Source organism: Myxocyprinus asiaticus, chromosome 20 (assembly GCF_019703515.2).
Source record: "Myxocyprinus asiaticus isolate MX2 ecotype Aquarium Trade chromosome 20, UBuf_Myxa_2, whole genome shotgun sequence".
Classification (NCBI taxonomy): Eukaryota; Metazoa; Chordata; class Actinopteri; order Cypriniformes; family Catostomidae; genus Myxocyprinus; species Myxocyprinus asiaticus.
This window is the reverse complement of record NC_059363.1, coordinates 21991280-22017996: the sequence shown is the minus strand read 5'-3', so window position 1 is coordinate 22017996 and position 26717 is coordinate 21991280. Positions and strand designations below refer to the sequence as shown.

Genomic DNA, 26717 nt, shown 5'->3' with positions numbered 1-26717 from the left:
TGCTTCCCAGAACTCAAATTAGTTTTTCACTAGAACTGTCTTTAAGTTGATAATGAGACAGTGTGGCATCTTTTATTAGGCCTGCTTCATGGAGCTGAAAGCATTCATGCACTTAAAATGATGACGTGTGTGAGTAGAGAACTGAGATGTACTGTACAGTACCCACACATATGCTCTTTTGGTGAGTCATATAATAAACATTCATGTCTTGCTTTTGATGGCCTAGAAAATGTGCTAGACTAGATATACATGGATTGATACACGCTTCATTTGAGCCCAAGTATTATAAGTCTGACCACATCAGAGGTAACTGATTTTAAACAATGTGGTATTGGAACATAGAACAAGGCTACAATATTGAGGTTATACTTTCTATATCACCAGGGCTTGTAATTTAGATTTTAAGACCTGAAGGCAGTCTTTGCTGTTTTGTCAGTCATTTTGCACGTGTGCGTTTCTTCAATTGTTATATTAAATCAGCTAAGGCTAAAATTATTCCGTATTCTATAATTCATTAACTTGGTTGCAAAATATTCAGAGTTGACCATTTACATAGATTGTGATTATGTATTTCTGCCTTAATTTAAAATCATAAATCTAACTTTTTCAGTTTAATATAACTTTAAAACTTTTTAAAGTTAAGAACTATTATTCTTTGTGTTATGCTTCCCAGGCATTTATTAAAAACAACAACAACTAGTCAACACTGCTGTGATGGAGTTTCAAAAAGCAGCTGCTGAGGGAGTGACAGTATGTGGCATCTTTCTCTCTTCTGACTCGCAATCCATCTCTCTCTATTTTTTTGCTCTTTTGTAAAGTCATGGAAATGCAGTATAGACGATTTGATCTTTTCCTGTTCAACGTGATCTCATGAGAATTCGTATGTATTCTTACGTAAAATTTGGTTCAAGCAAACGTACATTCTCTTATGTTACATAGACACTGAAAAGTACAATATTGACGTATTGACAGCATCTTAAACATCATCATTTTACGTATTAACACCTATAGAAACGTACAAATGTTTACGTGTACTGTTTTATTCGATTAATATTGAATAATTCATAGAATTAAACAGTTAATTACATTTAATTTATAATCAATGAGATTAGTTAAATGCCATCACATTTATTTAACGCAGTTGTTGACATTATATTATAACATTTTAACAGTTTCATTCAGTTCTGTGTGATTTCTGTAGCCCTATACAACATTTTAAAGGATTATATCACTTTAACCAAGAATAAACATTAAAATGTTAAAATGAATAAAAGCTTTGTAATTGTTTAATCATTTTTTAAGCATTTTTGCTTGGGACAAAGGTTTGCCATGGGACACAAAAGGAGTTTTCAGAATATGCCAAAAAACTAAATAAACCACAAAAAGCACCATAAAACAATAATAAAATTAATCCATAATTTTTTTTTTTTGCTATAATCTAAATCTTCAGACTGCTTTCTGTGAAGAACAGACCCAAATTCAAGCCTTTTATTCAACGATCTCCGTCTCCATCCACCACAGCGCCGTCGCTCCCGCTGTAACCGTCAACCCATGTTGGTTTTGTTTTCAAAATTCAAAAATTGCCTCCTCAAAAAACATTACAACCAGTGGTTTACGTCAGTGATATTGAATGCTCATTGGCTCTCAAGTGTCTCGTGACCGTTTGTCACATGCCGTATTCTGTGATGTATATGTTTGAATGAGATATGACAGCACCATTATGGAGTACATCAGAAGAAGATTTACAGCAATTAATAATTTAAATTCCACTCTTTACCTCACACAATGCTATTGTATGCTCTCAGGGAGCACACCGGATGCAGCGCACTGTCCATTGGACTACAACCCCAATTCCAAAAAAGTTGGGACATTATGAAAAATGCTAATAAAAACAAAAAGTAGTGATTTCTAAATTCTATTCACCCTTTACTAAATTGAAAACACTACAACTACACATTATATGATGTTTTACCTTGTGAATTTCATTGTTTTGCTTTTAATGTACAGTATTTTCAAATCAGATGATTGCAACACGTTCCAAAAAAGTTGAGACAGGGGCAATTTAAAACTAATAACAATTTGACGAGTTAAAATAACAAGGCAATGTGAAACAGGAGATGTTAAACAGGTGAGGCAGTCGTGTCATTGCATATAAGGAGCCCCCAAAAACAGCCTAGTCCTTCAAGAGCAAGGATCATTCGACTTTGCCAACAGATGCTTCAGCAAATAATCCAGCACTTTGAGAACAATGTTCCCCAAAGACAAATTGGAAGGATTTTGTGCATCTCCTCCCCCCTACAGTGCACAATATAGTTAAAAGATTCAAGGAATCTGGTCAAATCTCGGTGTGTAAAGGGCAAGATGAAAACCTCTTCTGAATGTGCGTGATCTCTGACCCCTCAGACATCTTTGTCTTAAAAAACATAATTCATCTGTAATAGATATCATGAACATGGGCTTGGGATAACTTTAGTAAACCTTTGTTGGTCAACACCATTCGCCGCTGGATCCACAGATGCAAGTTAAGAATTTATTATGCAAAGCAGAAGCACAACATCAACACTGTCAAGAAGCGCTGCCGACTTCTCTGGGCTTGGTCTCATCTTAGATGGAAAGTAGAACAGTGGAACTGTGTTCTTTGGTCCGATGAGTCCACATTTCAAATAGGTTTTGAAAAACACAGCCGTGTTTCACAGTGGTAAACACTCGACTGTCCCAACTTTATGAAATTCACAATGTAAAACATCATATAATGTGTAGTTGTAGTGCTTTAAATATAGCAAAGGGTGAATATAATTTACAAATCACTCCTTTTTGTTTTTATTGTCATTTTGCATTCTGTCCCAACTTTTTTGGAATTGGGGTTTTACATTTGTACTGAATTTTGCATTTTTCTGAAAACATTTTAGTGATTACATTTTTCTGCCTGTTACGTGTTTTATATGCTTAATAAATGGTTATGGTTAGGTTTAGGAGTAGATGTGGGATTAGTGGCTGTAAAATATATATAAATTAATATATTGCATAAAAAATTAATGCTACTGTACATTAATCTACTTGTTACATGTTTTTATATTGTTAAAATGTGGTTATGTTTAGGGATCTAAAATATCTATAAAACACTAAAAGTTTACAAATATATTTATAATAGATTCGTGTTTTCAAATATATTTGTAATGGATTCACCAATATTGTACGTTTCTAAAGCTGTAAATTACGTTTTAGGTGTTTTCAAACGTCCATATTCTACATTTTAGTGTCTATCGAAACATACAAACATGTACGTTTAAATGTTCCAAATATTAACATACACATAGCTACGTACTGTACATTTATTAGATCAGGCTGTCATGTTGGAGCAAATGGGAACATTGGTCTCCCATTCACCGCTATAAAAGTTTAATCTGGAATAGTTTACTTCCGCATTCCACACCTGGAAATGTGAAAAGCTGATATAGTGAAATATTTCATCCAAGATTACTTTACAATAAGACTTGGAGGAGGAAACATAAAACCAATTGATGATGTTTACCCACACTGCAAACCCTAATGTTGTCATTAATGGGAAATGTAAAGTTTTGGGCTCATAACTCAAATATTTAAGTTCCTTGAACTTATTTATCTTAAAAAGCTATAGATTTAAGATTATACTGTAAGTGTTAAAAGGGTCATGAAATGGAGAATCTAATTTTCCTTGATATTTACACATATAAGAGGTAACTGTACTATAAAAATATACTGTAAATTTCAGAACTCAAAACTTCCTCCCCAGTCTAATAGCATTTATAGTTCCCACTCTATTGAAACGTCTCGTTTTCAAAACTGTGTGTTTGTGACATCACAAGATATTGCTCAGTTGGATTTACATGCCCCACAACATGTGTCATCAAACCCTTGGCGCCGCCCACTGGCGCTCAGTTCATATCGTAAACAGAGAGGGAGATAGACAGGCCTAGCGTGACTAACAATTCCTGAACAACAAAGTTCTGGACTATTTTGAAGTTTTTACACAAACGTCTTTGACCATTGTCATGTTTGTCATGCAGCTTTTAAAAGACGCATTGTCAGTTACAACTTATAAAAGAAGACTCCGTTCGGCTTCATTCAGCTGCTCTGTGTCTTGCTGTTCTGCTCTATTTTTAATTGTCTGTGAATTTAAACAAGCACTAGCTGGACGTCTTTGACCATTTGGATGCATTCCTGGCAATCTGCGCCTCAGTGCACCTATATGTGAGCATCATGTTTCACCGTGCTATGGACTGTGTTTGTAAAGCTAATATCAGCGTGGATTGCTTGTAAACCAGTCATAATACAATTCAAGCTTTGCAAAGGAACTGTTATTGAAGAATGGGCCAGTTAAAAACTTGACAGCAAAACCATGAGTAAACAGTTTAATTCATGAATATTTCAAATGTCATGCCTGTTTGCTAGTTATGGTGCTGATGTGCTTGAGTGAAGTTTAATATATTCGGATGCACTACCACCCCTGGAGTCACGAGTTCAAATCCATGGTGTGCTGAGCGACTCCAGTCAGGTCTCCTAAGCAACCAAATTGGCCCGGTTGCTACGGAGGGTAGAGTCACACTCCTCGTGGTCATGATTAGTGGTTTTCGCTCTCAATTGGGCGCGTGTTAAGTTGTGCGTGGATCGCGGAGAGTAGCATGAGCCTCCACAAGCGGAGTCTCTGCAGTGTCATGCATGACGAGCCACATGATAAGATGCGTGGCTTGACAGTCTAAGAAGCGGTCTTTGCATTATGTGTAAACATTGAAATTTAGTTTTATATTGTTGTGGAGAGCTTGTTTATTCTCTTCCAGTTGAATTTCAAATACTGTATGGCTGAATTTGAGGGGCTGCACGATGTTAGCCAATCAGAACAGTGGTCATTTACATTGAAGTTTAAAGGTGGAAAATGATCATTTATTATTAAACCATGACAGTTTTGGTGCAAAAAACTTTACTGACATTATCAGTGGACCTCAGGGAAGATAATAAAATTATAAGAAAATAGCATTTCATGACCCTTTTAAGAACTCAAATGACTGAGTACAAGTCAATTCATTTTTATTTGTATAGTGCCTTTCACAACACACATCGTTTCAAAGCAGCTTTACAGAAAATCATGCATTAACAGAAAATGATACCATAATATCTATAAAGTCTTAGAGTCATCGTGTTGTTTGATTAAATTACTTATAAAAATAAGTAATTAAATAATAATTGTATCTAGAAACCCAGTGAGCAAGCCGAAGGCGAAGAACACAAAACTCCATAAGATGTTGGTTAATAGAGAAAAATAACCTTGGGAGAAACCAGGCTCACTGTGGGGGCCAGTTCCCCTCTGGCTAACAGCATGAATATAATGCCAATATTACTTATTTATGTGCAGTGCAAGTCATGGTTTACAATTATTAAACTAAGTAAGTGTTAAGGGACAGTGTTTAAACAAAGATTTTGTGAGAACTGTAAGATTAATGACTAATGTCTTTGAAGTTCATCCTGGATTAACTGCAGAAGTTCATATAGATGCAGTGTCCTTTGTTAGTTGGCTGATGAAGACTTTTGTTGGCAATGTATTGATAGTCTATGTATTCCATTTTAAGAGTGAAGTCCATCATTAGACCAATGTGATGCAGGCCGAGATCAGTGAGGTGCTTCGCAGTTCAACCGGCTGGTAATTTCGATGAGGTCTATCCTAAATCCAAGGTTCAGGCAATGGCATATGATGTATCCCATGTCTTATGGTTGGAGTTGGCATCGGTTCATCTTCTGAGGTCCATCGTAATAGACTGAAGTGATATCTGGCTGGCACCGGCTGCATTTTGTCGTCATCACTCAGAAACACTTAGCAGTGGAGTCCGATACCAAGCAGGAATGGAGCTGGATCCGGACGGTTCTGGTAAGCTCAGGATAGGAGTCCCGAGGTTGAGACATGGAAACGAATAGAATAATATTAGCGTAGGTGCCATAACTTTTTTTTTTGCAGAGTTATAGATCATGAACAATGTTTCAGGTTTCGGCAGACCTAACTACAGCAGCCTAATTGTGTGGTGAAGAATAAATTAGGTGTATGCCTGGCTAAATAGTGAGTGTGTCTGCATCCCAAACAGTGTTCGGGAGACTATTCCATAGTTTAGGAGCCAAATAGGAAAAGGATCAACCTCCTTTTGTGGATTTTGATATTCTAGGAACTATTAACAGGCCAGAGTTTTGTGATCGTAATGAACGTGATGGAATATAGCATGGCAGAAGGTCACTTAAGTACTGTGGAGCTTGACCATTCAAAGCTTTGTATGTAGTTAACAGAATTGTCAAATTAATAAAAATTTAACAGGTAGCCAATGTAACGATGATAAAATGGGGCTAATATGATCATATTTCTTGGTTCTAGTCAGCACTCTGGCTGCTGCATTTTGAATCAATTGAAGTTTATTTATTGAACTTGCTGGACATCCTCCCAGTAATGCATTACAATAATCTAGTCTTGAGGTCATGAACGCATTAATTCATTTTTCAGCATCAGCAACAGAGAGCATGTGTCGTAACTTAGCAATATTTCTTAGGTGGAAGAATGCTGTTCTACAAACATTGGAAATTTGATTTTTAAATGACATATTGGTATCAAATATAACACCTAATTTCTTCGCTGTTGAAGATGATGTAACAATACATCCATCAAGAGTCAAGTTATATTTTAGCGGCTTATTTAGAGGTTATTGGTCCAATAACTAGTACCTCTGTTTTGTCGGAATTGAGTAGAAGGAAATTTCTGGCCATCCAATCTTTAATTTCATTGATACACTCTTGTAATTTGGAGAATTGTGAAATTTCGTCAGGTTTTGAAGAAATATAAAGTTGGGCATCGTCGGCATAACAGTAGAAACTTATTCCATGATTCCTGATGATATCTCCCAGGGGAAGCATTTATAAGGAGAAAAGCAGAGGCCCTAAAACTGATCCCTGTGCCACTCCATACTTAACTTTTGTTTGATTTTATTTTCTTTGAATTCCTCGTTTACACAGACAAAGTGGTAGCAGTCTGCTAAATAGGACCTAAACCATGCTAATGCAAGACCACAAATGCCAAGATAATTCTCTAGCCTATTCAAGAAAATATCGTGATCTATCGTGTCGAAGGCAGCACTGAGATCTAAAAGCACTAGAAGAGAAATGCAGCTGTGATCAGACAATAAGAGCAAGTCATTGGTAACTCTGATAAGTGAAGTCTCTGTACTATGGTGTGGCCTAAATCCTGACTGAAATTGATCATATATACTATTTCTCTGTAGAAATTAACGTAATTGGGAGGATAATTAATTTCTAGTATTTTTGACATAAACGGAAGATTAAATTGGTCTATAATAAGCCAATTCTCCAGGATCAAGTTGTGCCTTCTTAAGTGGTTTGATAACTGCCATTTTAAAGTTTCTTGGGACATGTCCTAAGGATAGCAAGGAGTTAATATTAAGAAGAGTTTCTGAGATTACAGGGAATACCTCTTTTAAGAGCTTAGTTGGTATTGGATCTAACATACATGTTGTGGCTTACGATGTTTCCATAAGTTTTGTTAGCTCTTCATGACCTATGACAGCGAAGGATTGAAGTTGTACGTGAGGAAAATTATGAGACACTGTTTTCTGAGGTACTGTGACAGATGATTGCATAATTCCAATTTAATTTCTGATTATTTCAATTTTATCAGTAAAGAAATTCATGAAGTCATTACTATTGTGCTGGGATGGAATATCTGGCTCAGTTGAGGCTTTATTCCTAACCAATTTTGCCACAGTACTGAATAAACACCTAGGATTGTTGTGGTTATTTTTTTATGAGTTTGCTAAAATATGCTGACCTGGCAGCTTTTAGTGCCTGTCTGTTGCTACAGACACTATCCTAACATGCACCGTGAAATACCTCTAATTTTGTATTCTTCCACTTGCGCTCCATTTTCCGAGCTGCTCTCTTGAGAGCATGAGTGTGATCATTGTACCATGGTGCAGGGCTTTTATCTTTAATTTTCTTTAATTGAAGGGGGGCAACACTGTCAAGAGTGCTCGAGAAGACTGTATTTATATTTTCTGATATTTCTTCAAGTTCTTCTAGACTTTGGGGCTTACTGAGTGTATAAGGTAGATCTGGAAGATCATTAGTGATGCTATCTTTAGTGGTCGAAAGAATTGTTCTACCTGAACGATAGCGTGGTGTAGATTGAGTAACATTAGCTGAGACAAGGTAATGATCTGAGATGTCATCGCTCTGCTGGTAGAATTTCTATAGTATCAACATCAACTCCATATGACAGAACTAAATCTACCGTATGATTATGACGATGAGTTGGTCCTGTCACATTTTGCATGACTCCAAGAGAGTTGAGAATATCAATAAATGCTAATCCCAATGTGTCATTTTCATTATCTATATGAATGTTGAAGTCACGAACAATTAAAGCTCTATCTACATTAACTACCAGATCTGATAGAAAATTTGCAAATTCATCAAGGAAATCAGTATAAAGCCCGGGAGATCTATATACTTTAGCAAGGGCAAAAGACGACAGAGATTTTTTTATTTATTTCTGACGGTGTTACATGAAGCATTATTAGTTCAAAGGACTTAAACTTATATCCTGTCCTCTGAGTAACACCAAAAACTTCACTGTAAACTGTAGCAACACCTCCTCGACCCTTCAGACGAGGCTCATTTTTATAACAATAACCTGGGGAAGTAGATTCATTTAAACTAATATATTTATCTGGTTCAAGACAGGTTTCAGTCAAACAGAACACAACCAAAATATGATCTGTAATAATTTCATTTACAATTAGTGCTGTGGTTGAAAGAGATCTAATGTTTAGTAGCCCTATCTTTATATGATGTTTATTTCCAATTTTTTTTTTTTTACCTTAATTTTTTTCTAAATGATTTAGTGAGGGGTTTGTGTTTGGTAGTTCGGGGAACAGACACAGTCTCTATATGATATCTAAGTGATACAGTCTCTATGTGTTGTACTTCATGTGACCTGTGTGATGTCTCAAGGCAGCTAGCAGACATTCGGATTAGCCAGTTTGTCTGCTTCCTGACCTGGGGCCCAGTTATTCAAATACTATCACTATTAAGACTATGAACCATATTACTAGAGAGGAGAGCGGCACCTTCTTTGGAAGGATGGAGTCCGTCTCTCTTTAGCAGGTCAGGTCTAACCCAAAAACTCTTCCAATTGTCTATAAATCCTATGCTATTCTCCAGACACCACTCAGACATCCAGCCATTCAGTGACACTAATCTACTATAAACCTCGTCACCACAAAGAGCAGGGAGGGGGCCAGAGCATATTACTGTGTCTGATATTGTTTTTGCACACCTCTTTAACATTATCTCTAGTGATCTCCGACTGGCGAAGCCTGACATCATTAGTGCCGACATGAATAACAATTTTAGAAAATCTACGTTTAGCATTTGCCAGCACTTGTAAATTTGATGTGATGTCAGACACTCTGGCACACGAAATGCATTTAAGAATAGTGGCTGGAGTCTCTATTTCCACGTTCCTTACAATAGAATCACCTATGACCAAGGCTCTTTCAACATGATTCTCGTTGGGTGCATCACTGAGTGGGAAGAATCGATTGGAAACCCTAACAGGAACAGGAGAGTGGTGTCACTTTGCTGAGCGAGTATGCTGCCGAGACGTCTCCCAAACACCCTTCTGCGGGGGCTCTAGAGCCGGAACCAAAGTGTGTGTGTTGCTCGCTGTTCTTCCTGTCTCTAACTCATTAACCTTCTCCGTCAGCCTGACTAATTCCACACATGTGAATCCCTCACTGCTGACAGAAGAAGCTATAGTAAACATGTGGCATGTAATGCAGGAAGCAATAATATGAGCAGATGCTATGACTTACCGCAATTGTTTGTTGTTATGGTTGTTCTTGATAAGTGGTGCTTTGAGATCGATGCAATAATCCGTGTAACACAGAGGAGAAAACAATCGCAATAATCACAATAAAAATAGAAAGCGGATGCACGCGGAAAAATGCAGGCAGTTGAATCGCGATAAGAGAATAATGCAGGTAAAAACTTGATGCGCGCTGAAAAATGGCAGATATTAAAGATTAAAAGCTGAAAACAGATAGGTAAGTGATGCTAAAAAAGCTAGCAGGCTGCACACAGACTCGAGATAGGCATCAGAAGCAACAGTACAAAATTGAGGCTATGGGGAACACCCATAACCTCTTGCTTCCTTGGTCAAAGGGAACTTTTGGGGGCATTTAAGTAGTTGTTATTAAAAATTCATAGAGGTTTTTAGCTCTTTTGTAATATTATTTAGGTTGTTTTGTAGCAAATAGTTGTTTTGTGTGATGACACCATTAAGGTTATCTGTGTCCCCTATGGTCAAGTTGGACCTTGTTAAATCTATTTCAGTTTACCTACTACATGTGCGACTGAAGTACAGGTATATGTATATGCATTTCAGTGGAGAAATACGTTTATTTAATAACTGAGCTAGAATCGCTTATAATCTTCCTTAATTGAGCTGTGTTACTGTATGATCTAAATTTGGGAGCTTGGAAAAAGAAATAGAACAGGTTCAGGACATGACCCAGGCAAGATTTGAACCCAGGTCCCCATGAGCCAACCGTTCTTATTTATATCAGAAGCAAATGTGCTGCCTTCTGCGCCACAGCTCATTTACACTAAATTATTATTGATGGACGTTCATAATAGTTTAGGGAGCAAAGGATTAAAAAAATTCCCAGTTTTGTTTTTCCAAATATACCAAGAACAAAAAAAGTGCACATATGAAAATTAACATGTTTTTGACAAGCTTAAAGGGCTAAACCTTTTTAATATAAATTTAAAATAGATTAGGTACAAATGTAGAACTGTCACAGGGGCAGTTCACACAGAACACATTCTTGTGTTAAAAAAAGCTAGAATGTCTTGAGCTGCGTCTTTAAAAGATGCAGTTCTTTCAACTTGACACGGTGTCTAAAAAAACGCAGCGCTCATGTGCGAGATGCTAAAAAAAAAAAAACAACAAAAAAAATTATTTGAACAGTCAAAGATGTCCATCTAGTAAGTTTACATGGAAAAACAGGAAACACATTTGTAGTTTTTATCATCCTTTACAATTTTACAAATATACAAGGAACAGAAAAGTGCACATTTGAAAATTAACATTCTTTTAATAAACCTAAATGGCTATAACTTTATATATATATATAAACATTAGGTACAGCTTTAGTATAGCTGTTCTTTCTATTCTTTGTTGGTTTCAAAAATGTGCTCTGAGGTTGCAGTGTAAAAGCACAACATAACAGTGAACCCACAATGTAATACAGCAATCTACATCCCTTTTGCTGTAAGTTTATAATTCCAACTGATTATCCTTGACTCATAACTTAAGGATTTACGTGGAGTGCTGGATCAAGTTAAGTATGTGTCGGAAAAGCTAAAGAGAGATGCAGACACAGTCAGCAAAGGCTAATATCAAGCTATAGTTGACTTGCAAGAGTGAGTGTCAAGTGTGTGGTTTTCTGCCAACAGGCCAATGAGCTTGTTAACTCACAGTAGACATCCACTCGGATGGATTTGATGGCCGGAGTGCCGAGGCCATTCTCAGCCTTACAGTAATAGCGGCCACCCTGGTGCCTCTGGATGCGGGTTATGCGTAGTGTCTCATTGAATACACTGGTGTCTTGGAAGCGGTCAGTAGCACTGCCTGCTGTCTTGGTCCATCGTATCTGATGCCAAACAATGAGAGTAGGAGGCAAAGAGAGAGAGAAAAGCAAGGACATAAGCTGAGTATGAACTTGACATACAGTAACAGAATCATCTGTCAGAGAGTGAAAACAAATATTTTATTTATTTATTTTTTTTTTGGAGTGATTGACTTCAAAAAAGGCAAAACTCCTTTACTCACTCAAGTTTAAGCAAGAAACGTAAGCACGTCAATCAGAGAGGCCAAAGACCAGCCAATATTTCTTCCGAAACACCTCTCAAACATTTGTATTTGTGATCCACAAAAGATTTGCCTACAGTGTAACCAGATCCAGTTGGAATCTTCTGACTTTTTGTTTTTTTTTTCACACTTTCTATGCTGATTTTAGGGGAAAATCTGCAGGATTTTGTGGAATGGATGTAAAATGTGTTACATGGAGCTAAGAGTACAACACTCTTCTTGATAGCTTAAAGCATAATTACATTAGCCAAAATATTAAATAAACTAACACACAAGGGCCGAGGTGTGAAGAAGTTTTTGTGAATGCCCATTTCTCTGGGAAAGTGAGACGAAATTAAGCACATTGGTTTATAGACCCCTAAACATGGCAAATAAGAGCAAAAAGACAATTACTAGGAGTTTTAAAGTAAACCTTAAATGGCATTCAAAATGCAATGAAAACAAAAAGATTTTATCCATCAGAAAGTGATTGGACTTTGAAAAGTGGGTGTTATTCATTTCAGAGGCAGAGCAATTTATTACAATTTGATGAAAGATTATAAAGGCAAACATTTTTCTTATTCTTTCGAATAAGGTGCACTGTTGACTTGAACACAATGTAGAAAGCATAAAGAAATTAAATAGGATCCATTTTAAATTTAATTTTGACATTAAAACATAATTAGACATTTAAAAGTTGGCAGTGCTGTCAATTACAAAACAAATGGTGGAACAAGATACATGCATCAGGCCACAAAGTAAAAAACACTGTACCACCCGTGTGTTTACTCTAGAATTGTCTTATTCAATTGTCTCATTAAAGCTTTACAGGGAAAACAAACAGTTTTCATGGTTTATAAACATAAGAATTGTGGACATACTGAATACTAGTAATTATTACCTTAAGTTTTGCTATCAAGACATACAAACACACACACAGATATAGTATAGCCCTGAAGGAGGCATGGAGAGACCAGGGAAAGAAAGTCGCAAATGGAGCTCAGCTGGGGTGAGAGTGAGGTAGAGAGAGAGAGAGAGAGAGAGAGAGAGAGAGAGAGAGAGAGAGAGAGAGAGAGAGGGAGGGAGCTTTTAGCTCCCTGTGTGTACACATTATCTGCCAAACAGCCAGACAAGTAGAGCAAATTGCCCATTCAGGCCTGGCTTGGCCTTCCCAAATCCTGAGTGAGACTTACTGTGTAGATGACCTACATTACAACAGAACCCCCCTTTATCATTCCTGCTGCTCAAGAACCTAAGAGTCCAGCGACAAAGATCAATGCTCCGCCTTCCTCTTACAAGTACCAATTTCTTCCTCACCCCAACTATTAGCCCCTTTCTTGCTAATTGGAAGTATTTTCAGCATCCCAATAATAATAATAATAATAATAATAATAATAATAATAATAAAAAACAAAAAACAAGCACTGCTTTTTGACTGCCGCTAGTTTCCTCATGCAAAGGTTGTCTAGGAAGAAATACCAGTGGGTAACACTGTTCGGAGCCCAACAGAGTCGTAACCTTTGGAAGTGGCTGAATGAAATCCATTTCATGCTTTGCTGCGGATGGAGGGTGGGCAGATTTGTTTACACACATATTGGATGTTGGTTAGGAATAACAGCGTATTGGAATTCATGGGGCTTAGATACGCTGGCTTTCTTTGTGAGCTCACACAGGAAATAAGGCTGCTAAAAAAGTGCTTAGTCCAGTAATAATGTCTGCATGTGTTGAGGTAGGCTATAGCTGACATTGCGCAAATAGGAATTCTTCTTTATGAGGTGAGGAAATGGAACTGAACAATCATTTGTAGACTATGTGAGAGCAATTCAATACAATACATGAGGAAAGATGACCCACTTTGATCATGAAGACATTTTGTACTATACGTTTCTTCACTTTATACATGAATGGGTGTATACCATATATATTTTCTGACTAAATACTCTTAAAGGGATAATTCACCCAAAATTAAAGTTCTGTCATCATTTACTCAACCGCATGTTCTTCATTACCCGTATTACTTTTTTTCTACTGTGGAACACAAAAGGAGATGTTAGGCAGAAGTCTTGGTCATTATTCCCTTTCAGTGCATCTTCGTCTCCTTGACATTCTGCCTAACATTTTTTCAGTTTCATATAAGATAAAAAAATCATATGAGTTTGGAACAACATGAAAGCAAATGATAACACTGTCATTTTTGGATGAATTATCCCTGTAAATCACAGTCTGTTTCTCACACATAGCTGTATGGCTTCAGAAGACTTGGAATATAATACATAAGTCATATGGACTACTTTACGGTGGTTTTATAGTTCTTTCTTGGTACTTTTTGGAGCTTAACAGTCTTTGGTCACTGTATGCTTTCGTTTTATGGAAAACAGCAGTGTGAACATATCTCAAAACATCTCCTTTTGTGTTCCATGGAAGAAAAAAAAAATAGAACAGCATGAGGGTGAGTAAAAGATGACAGATTTATAATTTTTGGGTGAACTTCCTTTAAATTATAACTGAAGAAAATGAAATTGAACTAAATATTACTTTTTTTTTTATTTGGATATTAAAAATGAGTGCATCGGCTACCCCCAAAAACAAAATGTTTGTGCTCAGATTATCAAGAGATTGTTTTTATTACTCAGAAATGTAAAATGCCTCATTAAAAAAGACATCTGCCAAGACTCCAGGATTGAAAAATAATAATAATAATAATAATAATAATAATAATAATAATAATAATAATGTGTCTTATACTTCATCTTGGTGTTCGTATAGAGATCATGATTCAAGCGATATATCGGGGGTGGAAAGTGATAACAATCTGAAGGCAGCCCACTGTCTTCACAACCAAAGTGCCTCCATAAATAGTCATAAGACTGTGGAAATGACAAGCCTTCAGACCTCATGCCATACAACACAGAGGAAAGTATTATTCCAGGGAAAGAAGAGAGAGGACTTTTTATTATTACAGTTATTATAACTAGGAAATTATCTTCAAGTGTTCAGTAACGTTATGACAATTTTATTACAATACATATTACTAGAGAACAACTGATACCAATACACATTATTGTGCATTAATTTTATTTCTGCTTTTTAAAACAATAATGAGAAAATAATCATTAGACCACAACACAACACAATATGCATTTATAACTATTATCATTATCCATGCCATTATATTTATGCAAAGCTGTTTAGCAATCTAAACAGCCACAAATGTAATTTCATCTTTGTTTTAAGCTATGTCTAACTGTTAATCTAATCTGCTATGCGTTTTTTATTTAAGAGTGAATGCTGTCATTTAAAAGTTGAGTAATTTATGCAAACCATACAATAAATAAGCCACTTTACCTGTGAACACTCCTGTTCCTGTTGTAACACCAGGAAATGTTCAGTGGTGTAAAGGTGTTGTTTTGTGCTATTCTATAGAAACCATCCAAATGAAGCAATTTAATCGTAGACTCGATATTAAAGACCTGACAATCAATTATTAGAATTATTAGAATTAGAATTATTGGGGCCTGGGTAGCTCAGTGGTAAAAGACACTGGCTACCACCCCTGGAGTTCGCTAGTTCGCTAGTTCGAATCCCAGGGCGTGCTGAGTGACTCCAGCCAGGTTTCCTAAGCAACCAAATTGGCCCGGTTGCTAGGGAGGGTAGAGTCACATGGGGTAAACTCCTCGTGGTCACTATAATGTGGTTCGTTCTCAGTGGGGCACGTGTTGAGTTGAGTGCGGATGCTGCGGTGGATGGTGTGAAGCCTCCACACGCGCTATGTCTCCATGGCAACACACTCAACAAGCCACATGATAAGATGCGCAGGTTGATGGTCTCAGACACAGAGGCAACTGGGATTCATCCTGCACCACCCAGATTTAGGCAAATCACTATGCAACCACGAGGACTTAAAGCACACTGGGAATTGGGCATTCCAAATTGGGTGAAAAAGGGGAAAAATCCCAAAAGAAAAACAAAAAAAAAGAATTAGAATTATTATCAAACCAATTATTTGTCTGTCTTTTTTTGTTTTTTTCTCCCCTTTTCTCCCCAATTTGGAATGCCCAATTCCCAATGTGCTCTAAATCGTCATGGTGGTGTAATGACTCACCTCAATCCGGGTGGCGGAGGACGAATCTCAGTTGCTTCCGCATCTGAAACTGTCAATCCCCGCATCTTATCACATGGCTTGTTGAGCGCGTTACCGCGGAGACCTAGCGCGTTTGGAGGCTTCATGCTATTCTCCGTGGCATCCACGCACAACTCACCACGCGCCCCACAGAGAGCGAGAACCACATTATGGCGACCACGAGGAGGTTAACCCAATGTGACTCTACCCACCCAAGCAACTGGGCCAATTGGTTGCTTAGGAAGCCTGACTGGAGTCACTCAGCACGCCCTGGATTTGAACTTGCGACACCAGGTGTGGTAGTCAGCATCTTTACTTGCTGAGCTACCCAGGCACCCCATTATTTGTCTGTCTTAAGATATTACAATAAATACATTTATAACTATATGAAAACTAAGGTACTATTATCTAAAGTTACAAATCACATCCTAAGCTCATTCTCATAAAATTGCTAAGTTTGAGATTTCTGCCCCTGCCAGCATTAAGTGGATCAGTGCCACGAAGCTCCAGAGCCAGGACCCTGATGAGAGTTCTTTGCTGATGGGCCCAGTGTGTCAAATGCAGACAGAATGCATCCATAAAGCGTGCTATATATAGCCTCCAGCCACCTCAGTCTATCATAAAGCACTCCTGGACTTATCTTTCACTGGCCCACTCAGTTTCTGTGGGACCTATGGGAACAGGTTCAGCAATGGAAGACACAAAAGAACTGATTAAACCTTGGCAAAGGATGCTTAGAATGCTCACAGAGATAGAGCCCAAAGCAAGAACTGATGAATGTTTCCATAAGTTCCTCAATGTGATGTCTAACTTATGCTTTCTTTGAATGCTGCATAGTGAGAAATCTATTTAAAGTGATAGTTACCCCAAAATGAATATTCTGTCAACATTTACCTACTCATATTGTTCCAAACCCATATGACTTTCTTCTTTCTTCAGTAGATCCTTCTTCAGTAGATCACAAAAGGAGTTGTTAGCCTGAATGTTAGGTAAAGACTCAGTCAACACTATAATTGTATATTTTTTTCTCTCCATACAATGCAAATGAAAAGTGATTGAGGCTGACATTTCACCTAACACCTTGTATTCCACAGAAGAAAGAAGGTCATATAGTTAAGAACAAGATGAGGGTGAGTAAATGATGACAGAATTTTATAGAGTGACTATATCTGTTAATATAACCCTAGTGCTAATGAGGCAAATAAAGGCTTACCTCAAAACTATGACACTACACTGTCAAGAGGATTTCTCAAATAAAAAATAAAATAAAATAAAAATCAAATCCCTTTATTGTCACTCAACCATATACACGAGTGCAACAGTGGGTGAAAGTCTTGGGTGCGGTTCCAAGCAACATAGCAGTATGACAATTATTTTTGTCAATTATTATGATTTACACATAACACAGTTTACACATCTTGTTACACAACACAATATACAATATACAGTATACACAAAATAAGAAGACTGTATACAATAAAATACACTGTACCCCCCATGTACAGTGGAAATAAATATGAAGTGTTGTGTTGACATTCAGCTGTCGGTTGATAGTCAGTTGCCAGTGTGTTATTAAGAGAAGTATAAAATGTGAGACCAGTCTGAGACTATTAAAGTGTGGTGCTGATATATGTATCATGAGTGATCAAGAGTTCAAAAGTCTGATTGCTTGGGGGAAGAAGCTGTCATGAAGTCGGCTGGTGTGGGTCCTGATGCTGCGATACTGCTTGCCTGATGGTAGCAGTGAGAGCAGCCCATGGCTCGGGTGGCTGGAGTCTCTGATGATCCTCCAAGCTTTTTTCACACACTGCCTGTTATAGATGTCCTGGAGGGAGGGAAGCTCACCTCCGATGATGTGTCTGGCAGTTCGCACCACCCTTTGCAGGGCTTTGCAGTTGAGGGCGGTGCTGTTGCCGTACAAGGAGGTGATGTAGCCAGTCAGGATGCTCTCTGCAGTGCTGGTGTAGAACCGTGTGAGGATGTGGTTGTTCATTCCAAACTTCCTCAGCTGTCTCAGGAAGAAGAAGCACTGGTGAGCCTTCTTCACAACGGCCTCAGTGTGGATGGACCATGTGAGTTCCTCAGTGATGTGGACACCGAGGAACTTGAAGCTGCTGACTCTCTCCACTGGTGCTCCATTGATGGTGATGGGGATGTGTTCTCTGTCTTTTCACCCTGAAGCCCACCACAAGCTCCTTGGTCTTACTGACATTGAGGGAGAGGTTGTGCTCCTGACACCAGTGTGTCAGAGTGTGCACCTCCTCTCTGTAGGCTGTTTCATCATTGTCAGTGATCAGACCTACCACTGTCGTATCATCAGCAAACTTAATGATGGCATTGGAGCTATGTGTTGCCACACAGTCATGTGTGTATAACGAATACAGGAGTGGGCTGAGAACACAGCCCTGCGGGGCTCCAGTATTGAGTGTCAGTGATGAGGAGATGTTGCTGCCCATTCTAACCACCTGGCGTCTGCTTGACAGGAAGTCCAGGATCCAGCTGCTCAGTGAGCTGTTTAAGCCCAGCAAACATTTAAATTTGAGGACTCTTCCTTGCATTCTGAGGTCTGACAGTGTTCCTCAGGGAATCAGTCAGCTCTTCTGCAGTCGTGCAGATGCAGTGATTTCCCTGGTGGCCGTCTCTATTCTTCACTCACTAGTGGGACTGCTTGTCCTCTCCACTGAAAATGCAGCACTGAGATTATGATGAGAGGTGTAGAGTGCTGCCTATCTAAAACCACACACAGGCTATGGGACTGATAAGCCCCCTGCAAGATACGGTGAAGAGTGGGGCGTCGAGAGAATTAAGACCACTTGAGTGAGGTTGAAATGGAGAGTACTGCAGAACAGCATCAGATGAATGATACATAGAGGAGTGCATGAGGCAGAAACACTGTATTTTGGTATCTCTCTGTGATGATCAAAATGTTGTTTTATTCAGTATTATACAGCATCCTCTTGAGCTAGGAAGCATAACCTTGATTTAAGGTTTGCAGTATCATCAAAATATCATAACTCCTTATTTTGGAATTCACAAATCTGTGTTTTTGTTTTCAGTATCTAGATTATAAAGGACCATCTGCCTACAGTATTTTGGTCCAATGTTGTTGCTAGCCACATATTTGAGTAAGATACAGGGCAGTGGTGAGTAGAAGGCTGTTTTCTTTTCATTCTATGCCAGGGCTCTATACTAAATTGTAATATATTGTAATAGCTGTTAAAAGCCATTACACATCAAATGCTATTTTTTCACAAACTGTTACAACAATACATTCTTTTTACATATCCGCTTGCGAAGTTGATGTGTAACTCAAATTAATGATCTATTTTCCAATCATTTTCAACTACAGTGATTCCACAAAATAATTTTGACACTTAAAGGAATATTTCACCCCAAAATGAAAATTCTCTTATCATTTACTAACCCTCAAGCCATCCCAGATGTATATGACTTTTTTTCTTCTGCAGAACACAAATGAAGATTTTAGAAAAATATCTCAGCTCTGTTGGTTCTCACAATGCAAGTGAATTGTTGCAAGAACTCTGAAGGTCAAAATATCACATAAAGACATCATAAAAGTAATCCATATGACTCCAGTGTTTTAATCAATGTCTCCTGAAGTGATCCAATCGGTTTTGGGTGAGATCAGACCAAAATATAACTCCTTTTTCACTGTACATCTTGCCATTGAAGTCTCTAGACACGATCAAGCTCAATTACACTTCCTAGTGCTTGACGCATGCTCAGAGTGCCAGATGGCATTATAGGAAGTGTAATCGAGCTTGAAATCATGATTGCCAAGGAGATAGCTGGTGTCAAGATTTATTGTGAAAAAGGAATTACATTTTGAATTACATTCAGACCCAAAACCAATTGGATCACTTCAGATTTGTAGACTTTGTATGAAGTCAAATGGATTATTTTATGATGCCTTAATGTGCTTTTTGGACCTTCAGAGTTCTGGCCACCATTCACTTGCATTGTTTGGACCTACAGAGCTGAAATATTCTTCTAAAAATCTTAATTTGTGTTCTGCAGAAGAAAGTCATACACATCTGGGATGGCATGAAGGTGAGTAAATGATGATAGCATTTTCATTTTTGTGTAAACTATCTCTTTAAGTCTCTTAAAAATGTAGGTCATTGCATTAGATAAAATATCAAACTAAGTGGCATTTATTTTAAAGAGAAATATCACAACAACATGTTTTAAACAAAATCTTACAACAATAGATATACCGTCCAAAAGAAAGACAAAAGTGTTTTGAGTCTTTTTGGATGTTGTAGTTAGTGTAACATGTCCATGGTTAATTTGATGAACTACTAGGGCTGGGTATTGATACAGATTTCCAGATTAAATTTGATTCCGATTCACAAGCTCTCGATTTGATTTGATTCTGATTTCGATTCGATATCGATTCATATCTCAGGTACAATTTCCATTTTGCTTACATATGAAAGAAATTCACTCTCAGCTAATGCTCTTAATTATAAAGGGACCTTCTAACCTTCTAGGTAACCCTTTTAGGTACAATTCGAAAATATTAATTTTACAAATTATATGTTATCATTAGTTTGTCATCATATTGGTCACATTTTAGCTTTTGAAAATTGTTCAAATTCATTCTATTCCATTAGTGAATGTCTTGAAATTGCATATATTATGTTGCATATATATTTTTGTTACATGTTTATAATTTACTTGCATATTTTGGACTATTTTCAAGTATTTACATTGATATGTAGAATGTGTCTCTTTAAGACTACCAGCATTAGCCAGTGAGTGCATAAAACAAGAAAGGCATGATTTATTTAGCGCATCCATTTGTGATTAGAATTACAGTACGTTTCTTTTTTTGTTGTTTTTAAGTAGCAACTGACTGTAAAGAACCAAAGGGGAATTAAAAGAGACATTATTCCATGACATTTGGTTGCACATTTGGTGTGATTTACTTACATAGAAACAATGAAATATTTGCAGAATACTTCTCAATAAAAACATTTACAATCATGTTATATCATATTCTTTTTTTGCAAAAGAGAGTAATCTGTGTAGCCTTGAATGCATCCCATAGCACTCACTCGAAGTCTTATGGAGGTACCAGCCTCTTGCTGAGGATCAAAGGGGAAAGGGCAGTAAACACTGAGAGCCTCACCTGTGGCCGTGGATGCCCTGAGACCAGACAGGTCAGCTCCAAAGTCTCTCCCTCCCGGATAGTATAAACCCTCTCTGTGTAGCGCTCCTCCTCAATGTTGCATGCGTGACCGGAGTGGATGATCCGAACATTTGGAGGAGCTTCATTAGGGAAAAAAATGGAAAAAGTGATACAGTTTAGTTTGCTGGATCATTTAAGGTCACATCATCAACCAGGCACACTGCAGAAAGCTGTCATAGAGAAAAATAAAACCCTTGCCACATGAGACTGATGCTTTCAGCCAAATCAAATTCAAGGTGAGGCAGTGCAATCATTCACCTCGCTCCAGCAGATGTAATTTTCACTACACCAGTGACTTGCTGTGTATGTAGAAGATTCTTGAACTTGCATTTCCAACCAATTTTGTAGACAAAAATACCCTCATTTAAGCATTACCTTATATTACATCCCAATGATGCGTAGGCGAATGATGAGGCAGAGTGCCTATATTATTGATTTCCCCTCTGAGCAGAAGAACTCAGCTCTGGTACACTGCAGTGTGGTTGGTTAATGATGTTTCCTCCACTGATCTCCTCTTACAAAGCACTTTAAGGATGCAATTTCTATACAGACTTAGATATTGTTATTGATGCTCTTGAGCTTTCCACTGTTTACTGCTGTTTTATGGTTCACACATAGCAAAGACTCATTATGGTGAAACAGATAATGTCTAACCACAAAAGAACACTACACAGAGTCTCGTCCTTTGATGACATGTAGCTTAAAATTTTAAGACACATATCACTTAACATGCAGAGTCAACTAAAAGTAAGCCATTTGTAGTTCAATTTCACTAAAAAATGTAAAACATGTGGCTCTGTGGCAACTTCCCATTGGAAAGAAAAATCACAAATAAGATCTCCTTAATTTTGCAATATTTTCTCCGAGACAGCAATGAGATTAAATGGAGAGCAAATGGAGACTTTTGCTGAATCTCACATGAATTCTCAAGAGTTCCAGAAGAGATCTTAGCAATGTCACACAGTGTGATCAGATTTGCCAAACTACCAAAATCTGAAATTAAAAGTCAATAAAAAAGATTTCAATATGAAGATTTGAGTATGAACACAAACATTTCTCATTAAATTCTCCCAAAACCAAATTATCTGAGCTATGATATCCACATTAATTTTACAGCTCTATAATCTTACCGCATGTCAACAACGCTCTGTCTAATTTGATTACTCATACGAAATTTTGGGAGAAACATCTGAGACAAAGTTGATACTATATTGGCATAATTATGGACTCTAGTCTCTTGAGCTATAAATTAAAAACATTTTCCTCTCTGATTGTTTCATCCAGTGGTGCAAGTTTAAAGCATTTTGAAATGCTTTCCCCACCAATGCAAGACAGCTGGAGTTATTGGAAAACCTGTTCAAACATTACACTAATGACACAGAAATTACACTCTTTAACTTTAACTCCTGTAAAAATTACATTTTATGACCACACAAAAGTAATGGGGACAACCTGAAATGAAGACATGTCCCAGATCTAAGAGCGCACACCGGGGTACTGCAGAGTATTTGGGCAATGACAGGAAACAATGCCAAAAAGCACTATGTTGCAAGGTCTCTGCTGGATGCTGAAACAAAAGGCAAAAAAACTAAACAAATGTATTCTCTTCCTGTGTGCCAGCTGCCTTCTCTGTGCCCTGGCCTAGTTTCACACCAACTATTTTTAGAAAAATCAGTGTCTTTCTCACAACCATATGACTGTGCTAATGTCCTTCCATGTGACGTCAAGAATTTGTAAAGCAGTCATCACTGAATAGGCCTCATGGGAGCGTGCTGAATGTGGTCTTCAGGATTATAATTGATGAAAGAGACTGCACCTAGTGGTTTTGACGTCTACGCTACGACATTTGGTTATTCCCCACAGACTGGAGACCACTCATACATGCAGAGGATTATCTTACATGAGTTACATGATAACGTCATTAGGGGGAATAAAAATGAATGACATAAGCAGTACAAACAGATACAGTACTTAATACAAATAGATCTTATGCAACTCAAAATGCTGAGGCATATTATTGCTTGCTAATCTTTAGCACATGTGTCAGTATACATGCATTCATATTTTCACAAAGGACCAGGGTTCCTGCACATTTTGATAAATGAATAATTTCATCATCAAAACATTCTGACTCATAAAAATAACTTAGATTAAGTTATAAGTTTAAATAAAGAGAATGTCCTTCTAAAAAGTGCAAATTCTATCCAATTAAATATTTTTGCTAGGAATATCTAGGACCCCCCCCTCCCCCAAATAATAAAAAATAATACAATTATTTTTTAAATCCATTGTTTTTTCATGATACTTTAAGATTTTTTTTAGAGATGGACCAATGTATCGGCCAAACATCGATATCAACAGATAAAAGCAAATATTGACACTATCCGACATTGTCCGATTTTTTAAAAACAACATGTCAAAAGGGTGTTGGAAAATGAGAAATATGTGAGAAAAATGTGTCGGACAATTAGCCTACAACTCGTTCATTGCGTGAAAGAAAATGTCACCTATGAAAAATTACTTTGAATTAGGTGACAATGATAGCAGACATGCAATTTGTAAGCTTTTAACACTTAACACACACACACACAAAAAAAACTTTTAACTAATTCAATAACTCCCCTTAAAAGGGTCACGACACAAGGAATCAAATTTTAAAGGAGAGGCAAAACAGAGCATTTCTGACAGAGGGTCAACATAAGGGTGGAAAATGATCATGGTTTACAAATATATGACTCCTCGATGAACATATACAAATAATAAAAAAGGCATGTCATGACCCCTTTAAACCTCGACACAGGAAGAAATATAACGAGTTGTTAAAGCTAAAGGGCAATTCCATTTAGAAATGTCAACCATCCTATGGAAAAATAAAGTTTTAAACAAAGGAATAAAACCCCTTTTAAACAGTTCACTTAGGTCTACAGTATAATTTACTGTATTACAGTGCTATCATAATTTGTTTTTTAGGAAATTGCAATGTTTATACACCTCTATGAGTATTGTACCATTTCTAAAACAGCATTTTCAAACAGACAAATTTCATGGTTGCAAAAGAGGGATTAAAGGACTCATTATTTTCACTTTATGTTAACAAAAATCATTTTTCAGAAAGACAAGGAAATGTCTGAGAAATATATACACTTATTTTGTCATAACAGCGCTTCTTTTTAAAAAAAGAAGAGTCACATTTATGAGTTTGCTGCATTTCAGTGCTCCAGTATGTCATGTCTGGAACGTTTTAGAGGTAAAGTTTATATCACTCAAACAATATAAAAAATAAGTTGATAAAGTTGATACTTTCTGCACAAAGCTAACTTATGTCGTTGTTAAGTAAGATGAACAAATGATTTCCCTTCTTTACCACAAAGATCTATAATAATGCGTTACGGACGTGACAGTTCCAGACTCTTCATTTCTAATCTTATGGACATCGATGAGAGAATCAAACATCCACTGCTCGTCCTTTTACCATTTTGATTCTAATAGATCGCTGACAATTTCTGTATCTATTGCCAACATTTGGGAAGGGATCATTTTGACAAACTTTGCAATTTGAATTGTATAATGATAAACATCATCTAAAATTGCTGCACATCTCAGTGTATGCTGCACACACCTCGCTTACTGACATGGTGAATGCAGACTATATTTTAAAGCGCAGCCTTTTGTGGTTTAGTAACCATGCCAGGCCATATGGCGGTTTCAATCTTATTTCAATTTATCGTGCAGCCTTGATGGATATAAAACTAATGACACAGAGGTCAAAGACTGCAGGTTTCAAAGCATTTTGAATGGTTTCCCCTCATCATGTAAGTGCTGCTTTCACATTTGTCACATCCATAACAACGAGATGTCATGTCCGTAACGCTGTTTTTTATTTCCATTTATGTGAAAGTGACACTGAATTAAAATGAAATATTACATGTTCTTAGGAGTGACAACACTTCTACGTTCTGTGGCTTTTATTATTTCAGAATTGTGTATTTTAAATCACAGTCCCTAAAAAGGGTCAAGCTTAATCATTATGAACATTTACTAAATGAGGTAATCTTAGCAATTTGATGTGAGCCTGACAGGAGGCTTATTCAGAAGTACTGAATTCAATTGTGAGTAAAGAATTTTAATGCAAGTTAATAATGCACTTTTAGTTTCTTTTAGTTTTTAGTTTCTTTACTTTTTACTTTGTTTTTTTTTTTTATAAATGAGCCCAGTTACTCTGAAAGATGGAAAAAACGTAGTGAATAAATGTATAATTTTTTCGAAGTTGTGTAATTAACTGTCAGTGATTTGAAACAAGGTTGCATAAAAAAAGAAAAAACAAAAAAGATGTTATTCTATGTAAATATTCTATGTTATTCTGGATATCGGGGTTGACACACAAATTTTGTATTGCTGCATCCCTAATTTTATCAAATTAAATTAAATTAAATTTTTCAGGCGAGTAAATCACACTTTTAATATTCTGTAGTATTTCCATGTTTTCCACGACTGGGGGAACTAACATGTGTTTAGTACACTATAGAACAACCAACTGATGTTATTTACAAAAGAACCCATTAAAATGGTCTTATGGGCCCATCTATACAAATATTTTTACCCCAACCTGACATCTGGTTTAGCTTTAAATAATTTAGCACCTCTTAATTCTGTCTGGTGGGTTTTCATCACTGGAACTGAGAACCACCATAATAGACTGTTTCTACAAAGCAAGCTATATTATTCACAACAATAAATGCACACCCCAACCTCATGTCATCACTATGTCAAGTATAGCACTGTCAAGAGAATTTTAGTATTCTATGAACTAAATAAGGTCAGATTCTCAGTTTAATTTCCTGTAATGCAGTTAGCATTTCAGAAAGCAGTATACAAGCCACATGTTGTGGTTTCCAGCCCAGATAAATCAAACTGGCAGCTGTGTGATTGCCTTATCCACTCTAGAGGGTGATTCAGGTTTGGCTCTGTTTAGGTCCATTTTTTTTATGTCTTCCCAATCAGCTTGTAAGTATTATCGTTAAAACACTAGATTACAAAGTTTAGATGTTAAATTAATATTTTTGGAGATGTATTAATTTGCTGAAAGGTTTTATTTGATGTATTTGATGGGTCTGTTATGTTGTATAGTGCTTTATAAGGTAATGTTTATAGTTGTTGTATATGTGTAATGATGTTTTACAAGGTATTTTTATTTATTTATATTAATATTGTGTGATGTTTTAAAATTGTATTATTATTTACCACCGATTTACTTTGATATGAGGTGGACCATCAATGTTTTCTGTATGTCTACACATCAAGAGTTCAAGACAAAATTTCCTTCAGGGACAATAAAGTTGATTTAATTTATTTTCATTTCATTTTGTAATATCTGCATGAAGATAGAATTTAAATTTAGAATCATAGTTATGGGAATAAACACTGTAATGAACACAGGTTGATGT

At 36.9% G+C, this 26717-nt stretch overlaps 1 protein-coding gene across 1 annotated transcript in view; it reads right to left on the bottom strand.

Moving 5' to 3' along the window:
- The window catches only part of LOC127411422 (MAM domain-containing glycosylphosphatidylinositol anchor protein 2-like), a 231381-nt gene that overhangs the window by 151911 nt on the left and 52753 nt on the right, over window positions 1-26717 (bottom strand). The window contains exons 2-3 of the mRNA XM_051646973.1: window positions 21214-21353; window positions 11567-11741 (exon numbers count right to left, since the gene is read on the bottom strand). Coding sequence (XP_051502933.1) covers window positions 11567-11741; window positions 21214-21353 — 315 coding nt within the window. The remainder of the gene's footprint in view (window positions 1-11566; window positions 11742-21213; window positions 21354-26717) is intronic.